General features: G+C 43.0%; 1 protein-coding gene across 2 annotated transcripts in view; it reads left to right on the forward strand.

Annotated features, from left to right (window-relative positions):
* cnot11 (CCR4-NOT transcription complex, subunit 11) overlaps positions 1-2,861 on the forward strand; it is a 10,675-nt gene extending 7,814 nt beyond the window's left edge. For both annotated transcript variants that reach the window (XM_048240159.1, XM_048240160.1), the window contains one exon: positions 2,097-2,861. In XM_048240159.1, coding sequence (XP_048096116.1) covers positions 2,097-2,294 — 198 coding nt within the window. In that variant the 3' untranslated portion in view covers positions 2,295-2,861. The remainder of the gene's footprint in view (positions 1-2,096) is intronic.
* The last annotated feature ends 4,914 nt before the right edge of the window (positions 2,862-7,775 follow it).

Genomic DNA, 7,775 nt, shown 5'->3' on the forward strand with positions numbered 1-7,775 from the left:
ATTACGTTTCTCACTATCCCACGGTGAAGACAAGACATATTTTACCAATTTTAAGTCCACAGACAAACATAACATTCAAGTAAACAAAAAAGTAAGTAAATAAGTAAATAAGAGGGCACATATAATAATGAAAAAATAAGAGCAGCAAAATTTTGTTGAAATTGTGCATAGACAGTCAATAAAAAACTAGTGCAAAGTCAGGCCAATAAGAGGCTTGGGTAGTTCTGTTTGACCTGAGTAATGAAGAAAGTGGCATAGTGGTGCAAGTTATGTAAGAGCAGCAAAAGTGTTGTGTTTTCAGGACAACAACACCAAGTTGTAAAGTGTACAAGTGTGCAAGTGTTCAAGTGTGCAAGTGGAGTAGTGCAGGAGGCCATTGTGGGTCCAATGTCCAGGATGTTATGTAGCTGAGGGTGGAGGGGGGAGAGGAGGGAGAGAGTTCAGCATCCTTACAGCTTGGTGTATGAAGCTGTTGGTGAGTCTGGTAGTGCGGGAGCGCAGGCTTCTGTACCTCTTCCCAGAGGTAAACATCAAAGTTAACAACACAACACTCAATTTTCCTTGACATGTCATCGGTGAAATTGAACTTCAGGCCTAGGCTACCAGAGATTAGATTTGGTGATGACCTTGGAGTCTGGCTGGTCATATTCAGTGAGGTGAAGTTTCATGCAAGAATTGAGGCTGTCATAATTTTAAGGGCAACTCCACGCGAAACTGTCATATATCCATAACGCCAACTAAATACCATGGCATTGTGTTGATGTTATGGATGTGACAGTTTTGCACAGAATTGCCCTTAAACGTGAGCGCAGGTTTGTCTTTATATTCGTCATATATGAGAAAGATTTCTATAGCTGGACTTACCCCACGTTTTTGTCTGTTTTTGTGGCAAAGCATGTTTATAATCCAACGCTATCGTGTGTTTCTCTATGGCAAAACATGTTCATAATCCGGTTTTGAGATCCTAGGAAATTCCTGCATGGCATCCAATTCAAGGCTCACATTGCATCCCAATTTGTTCAACAAAGAAACACTTTTTTTGCCTTTACTTTGTTCATGGCAATGCAGTAAAAAGTTGAGAATCATCATGAGTGCATACACCATAGTCACACATGCTAACAGGCAAACTTGGGTCAAGTCAGGTCAGATCAGTTCGTGTCACAGGTATGGAGCGCAGAATGGTCATTTTTCATCGCTAAATAAAAAATGGCATTTATTTCCGTAAATCACACACCACATATTTCTGTAAATTGCTCAGCCCCAGAGTATCCCTCCAACATGGCAATTATATTGCCCGTTTCAGGACAGTCTGCCCTACACACACATGAAATGCATGTAGAGCTATGAGCTTGCTGTGGTGAGATACAGGTCAAAATATAAGAATTTTTATAATATGATTTTTATATTTTAATTCTTTAAAAATCTAAATAAAATCAATGCTAGTACTAATACATGAAATGAGGCAGATCTGGATAGCCTAGACTCTGCTGAAAAAAACAATATATAATATGTGTGTGTGGCACTTACAATGACCAGAATAAATCCTTATGAATAAAGGTAGTGAAAATGCCCTAAAAACAGTTTAGGGTTCTAAGGGTTAATAATAAAGCTAGTTGTGGACTGCGTTAGTTGATAATGAAGCTAGTTGATAATGAAGCTAGTTGTGGATCGCGCTAGTTGATAATGAAGCTAGTTGTGGACCGCGCTAGTTGATAATGAAGCTAGTTGTGGACTGCGCTAGTTGATAATGAAGCTAGTTTTGGATTGCGCTTGTTGATAATGAAGCTAGTTGTGGACTGCGCTAGTTGATAATGAAGCTAGTTGATAATGAAGCTAGTTGTGGACTGCGCTAGTTGATAATGAAGCTAGTTGTGGACTGCGCTAGTTGATAATGAAGCTAGTTGTGGACTGCGCTTGTTGATAATGAAGCTAGTTGACAATCACAGTATGTGTATGTCTCTCTCTCTCTCTCTCTCTCTCTCTCTCTCTCTCCCTCTCCCTCTCCTCTCTCCCTCCTCTCTCTCTCTCTCTCTCTCTCTCTCCCTCTCCCTTCCCTTTATCTCTCTCCTCCCTTCTCTCTCTGCTCCCCCCTGTAGAACCGGCTGGTGCGCCTGGTGTGTGTGTTCCTGCAGTCTCTGATCAGGAATAAGATCATCAACGTGCAGGACCTGTTCATCGAGGTGCAGGCCTTCTGCATCGAGTTCAGCCGCATACGCGAGGCTGCCGGGCTCTTCCGCCTGCTCAAGACGCTGGACAGCGGAGACACGCCCGCCGAGGGGAAACCTCAGAAGTAACACACACACACACACCACAGAGAGAGAGAGAGACCACGTACGAGGTGCTGCCGGCTCTTCCGCCTGCTGAAGACATTGGACAGCGGATAGAACACACGCACACACACACAAACACACACACAAACACACACACAAACACACACACGGAAATGAATTTCTCTCTCACACACAAGACTCAGCCCATCTTCACTGCGAGTTTGAGTGATGCCCCCTGATTGCCTAGAATTCAGCCAATTCACTGACGTACACACACACACACACACACACACACACACATACATATTTACACACTTCAGAATGGTTCAAATTCAGCCCATTTGAAATACACACGCATACCAGCCTCGTTTGTGTTGGTGCGTCTGGTTGTCAGGATGCTGGACTGTGGCTGTGTGTGTGTGTGTGCGCACTAGAGAGTGTATTTGAGTGTGTGTCTTGTCACTGACCCCAATTAAAGAGCCGTGTGTGTGTGTTAGCTCAGTCTTGGTAGAGAGAGAGAGAGAGTGAGAGGGAGGATAAATGAGCACCTCCATGGTTCTTGCCCAAGTCTGAAATAAATACATAAACAAAGTCTTGTACCCTAATGTGCAAATGCATACGTGTGTGTGTGTTAACCCCATGTTAAGTCTGACTAAGTGGTAAACCCCATGTTAACTTGGTAGGAGTGTGTGTGAGTGCAGTGAAGTACATAACAGTATGCCCTCTGAACTAGAGGTCTGCGCGGGACTGATTTTTCTGTCCCGCTCCCGCATTAGTGTGTCATTTTTAGTCCCGCTCCCGCCCGCATCTGGAACATGATGTCCCGCTCACGCCCGCTAAAGCCCGCATGCAGGAGGGACAGCCTACTCAGCTTTTCTTTCTGTCTCACGAAAGGAGCACACACACCTGAGAAAGACTCCAGATGTCAGTCTCTTGGTTCTGAATGTAGGCTAACAACTGAAGTAGGCCTGGGGCCTATTGCACAAAACTAGGATAAGGGATTAAGCCGGGATATCTTGGTTATCCTGGCTCAATTTATCCGTGATCCAGTTGCACAAAAGCGGGATAGGGGGCAGCAGGATATGTTTTGGTATAAATCACCATGGCGATTTATTCTGTGGAGCTAGCCTGCTCCAGACCAGGCTAAGTTCCAGGATCTATTTAATCTCACCCATTATCTCAGTCAGCAGTCACCACAAACGGAAACCAATAGTTATTCCACTGCCCACTACACATTGTTATCACATATACCTAGACCCACTGGTGTTACCATGTTTTCATTAGATGCGGATGAGCCAACAAATGGAAATATGAACAATATCTAGACTGTTCTGATTCGTTACTTTGATGAGGAAATGTGTCTTGCAAACTTTATTTTATAGATTTTACTTGGTGTTGAATTGCATATTAACAAGAAAAAAAATCTCAATTCGCCTTATTCACATGGCGGCCATTGGCGGCTAAAACAAGGCTACAGGGTACACAAACCATAGGATGTTCTATGCATTCACCTGTAGGTGGCATTAATTATATAGTAACTTAAGAGTTGTAGCCTCGTTTTGGTGTTTATTTGGTGCTTTACTTTGCTGTTTGCATCTTTTTGTACATTAAAAACCAATAGGTTGCGACCGCAAAAGGGGTACTATCTCTATATATGAACAACGTATGACTTATGGCCTGAAAAAAGGTTTTTTTTTTTTTTTTTCACTTTAATCCCTGAAATCAACTAGGTTCTATTCCGTGTAAATTTGTCCATGAAGCAGGACATTCAGTCACGTTAATACCGCGACAAATCTTTGCGTTGCCACTGCACTGCTGTCATGTTCATGTTGGCATGTTCAAACACTTAAATAGTAATTATTTGAGGTATAATCTTACCTTTGATATTATTTATTCTATCCGAATGGGTGTGATGTAGGTATTAAATTTCATCTGAAGTGGTATTAAAAAGGTCTTAAAAAGTCTTAAATTTAGGTCTGACAATTCTGGGGGTACCCTGGTTATGCTTAAACCCAGTTTTTTTAATGCTGCCTAACAGAACATCCAGCTGAACTATAGTTATTAACACTACTTTAATCATTTCCATATTTAATTTTACAGTGATAGAGATTGGCATGGTTTTATTTACACACACACACACACATACCCTTCACCATACCTAGAGATTGGCATCGGGCACTTTCCATGAGATCATCTCTCAATGCAAATCATGCCAGCTAACCAGGCTAACTGAAATAAAATAATGCCAATCTCTAGGTATGGTGAAGGGTATGTGATGTGTGTGTGTGTGTGTGTGTGTGTGTGTGTGTAAATAAAACCATGCCAATATGTGATGTGGGGCTAATGACCCAAGGCAGTGACCCATGGCAACTATGTGAAAGACACGGACACACGTGGACAGACGTTATGCTGTATTTTATGAGCAGCACATCCCCACCCCACCCCATTCTCTCACGCCCACATTCCCATCTGCTCCCTCCGCTGCTTGCGTCATCACTGTAGTGGTTCCCAAACTTTTAACAGGCATGTACCCCCTGAGACATTATGATCTTCCGGAGTACCCCCAACACCACCAATTTGTTATCAAGTTTTTTTTTAATTGTTTTATTAATATTTATTTTTATCAATTTAGTCGAGAATAGTGAATAGGATCATAAACATGCATACAAATCTCATCAATAGTCAACATATGATAGGCCTACAAATGTGCTGAATATAATGATTTTAAATAGATCTGCACCTAATCTCACACACAATCGTCTTGTTGAATGCAGTGATCTTATCTGCTAGGTGCTTGTCTTTGCCTTGTAACTGGAGATTTAACTCATTGAGCTTTCCAAATATATCGCTAAAATAGGCCAGCTTCGTCAAGAAATGTTCATTAGTGAACGTGTGAAACAAAGTGAAACAAATTCTTCAGCAATTTTCTTTCTGTCCAAGTTGTCTAGCCTGTCTTTATGGATGTGACACACAGATACACTATTGAGGCGTGTTTGTGACATAGTGCTGTGCAGCCATGTTTTCAGCCTCGGAGACTGCTGGAGCTTCTTTCAGCTTCAGCTGACCACACTGGAACAACAAGCAGCAATCTAAGAAGCGTCTCAATCTGGTCAAAGAGGCCACGGACCTCTGGAGCCATTCCCTGAAGAATAACAGCAACCTCACTGCTAGACTGCTACTGGTACTTTGTTCTAGACATTGCCAGCTGTACTCAAGCAGTCAGAGAGAGAATTGTTGGACAACATCATGCACATCTCCAGTTAAGTTAAGGACTTGCTCTAAATCTCTTATCATTTGCATTCCTTCTTGTTGAAAACGTTCCCTGAACTGCATATGGACTACATCCAGCACTCTAAAGAACGCTGTTCTATGGTATTCAGTTGGGGATGCATGCACATGCGCAGGGGCGCAGCCTGTGAATCGCTGAGGTGGCTTGTAAGCCCGTGGAACACTAATCGGAATGAGCTGAAGTGTTTCACACATCTTGGTAGCTTTGGTGAAAACTGTGTTAAAACTGTCTGAATTTCTTTTTTTGCTAAAGGTTTCTTTCACAAAAGCAACAGCAGAAAGCATTCCATCTGTTGTCTGGGTTCTTCTCTGGAGGGACACATTCAGAGCCTCCAATGGTTCTGTGGTCTCCAAAGCACACAGAAGTCCAAGGACAACATCTCCATGCTCAAATCTGTCATACAAGCCCTGTGCCCTACCAGGTGCACCTGACCCACCCGCTGCCCTCTCAGCCAAAGCATGCATCATGCGCTCATACTGGTTCAGCACAGCAAGGATGGCACTAGTGCGAACCGTCCACCTTGTTGGACAAAGCGGTCTTATAGCACGAGAGGGGTCCTCTCCAGATATCGCAATTCCCTTGAATATATCTTCAGTTTCCCTGACTGTCCAAAACAAATTCCCAATTCATTGAGCCATTCCAGAGCGTTGCGGGTAAATGGTGCGGCAGTACCGGCCTGCTGGGTAATTAGGTTTACACGGTGGGCAGTACCGACCTGCTGGGTAATCAGGTTTACAGAGTGGGCAGTGCAGGCCTGCTGGGTAATTAGGTTGACAGTGGGCAGTACAGGCCTGCTGGGTAATTTACACAGTGGGCAGTACAGGCCTGCTGGGTAATTAGGTTTACAGTGGGCAGTACAGGCCTGCTGGGTAATTAGGTTTACACAGTGGGCAGTACAGGCCTGCTGGGTAATTAGGTTGACAGTGGGCAGTACAGGCCTAAGTACTAATTAGTAAGGGACAATTCATTTAAATAATTAGTAAGGGACAATTTATTTAAATAATTAGTAAGGGACAATTCATTTATAATATTTAGTAGGGGACAACAATATCTTATGGCGCCATTGTGCCACAGGGCCACCAGATGGCGCCATTTCACTGCTTGCTCACATCAGCCGATGTTCAGTGCCATGGCGCCATCTTGTGTTCATGAAGTCTTTCATGTCTAGATTATGTTACGGTAAGAAGACCTGACCTCGAAAATCTTGTAGTTCCTAGTTATTCTTCTAATCTATCTGAACGATTGTGTTTTTCTTTTTAAACTCGGTTCCATGACACGTAAGCCTCCACTTCTGTCTGCGCTGTCTATTTACAGCAGAGCAGCATGGGGTTACTAATGAACATTCTGGAATGGAACCCATGAGGGACAGGACAGGTCAGTCTGAGGTGCAGGCCTCGTGTTATTATAAATATGTCAACTGTCAGGAGACCCATCCTTTCTAATCATATTGGGCCTCATACACCAATATCTTCCTAAGAATTTTCTTAACTGTGTTCTAAGGTCCTATGAAAACTCTTGAGTAGAATCACAAAGGTGTTCTCTGCAGATTAGTTTTCATCATGCTGAATCCCATTTCTTCTTTATAACGTCCTTACACTGCAACTGCAACCAAGGGCGTAGGTTTGGTCTCAGCTTTGGTGGGGACATATCCCCAACTCCTGTTGTCACAATACCAACATTATGTAAGGGATAATGTATAGAACGCCGGTCATTGTCGGGAGATAGGTCCCGACAGGGCTTAACCGGACCCGGCCTTGGCAGCGGAGGGGTCTTGTTCCGCCCTGAAGGGACTATCTCCGACAATGACCGGGTTTCTATACATTATCCCGCTTTATTACACGGACTACTTACCAAAACGACACAATAAACTCCCCACGATATGACTCTTTAGCCTAAATAGTCTGGGCTATAGCCTTTTGTTACCGTTTCATCATGGCTTTTGCTGAGAAACAAATAGTTCGCAACAACAACGCTGAAAATGAATCAAACATTCTTTAGAACACTACTGATCAACCGTCTGCTTTCACATTTGAATAAAGTTACAATCCTTGCGTAGTGATATGAAAGAATTGACTTAGAAGCACAAAGCCCATTTTCCTTGACAGCGGTCTGTTATAGCCTACTTAGCAACGGTCTGTTATTCAGAATTATTCCACTGCTTGGTTGAATTTCCCATTGTCCTACGTAATTTAGAACGACCATTAACCGTATGTTAT

Source organism: Alosa alosa, chromosome 3 (genome assembly GCF_017589495.1).
Source record: "Alosa alosa isolate M-15738 ecotype Scorff River chromosome 3, AALO_Geno_1.1, whole genome shotgun sequence".
Taxonomy (NCBI): domain Eukaryota; kingdom Metazoa; phylum Chordata; class Actinopteri; order Clupeiformes; family Clupeidae; genus Alosa; species Alosa alosa.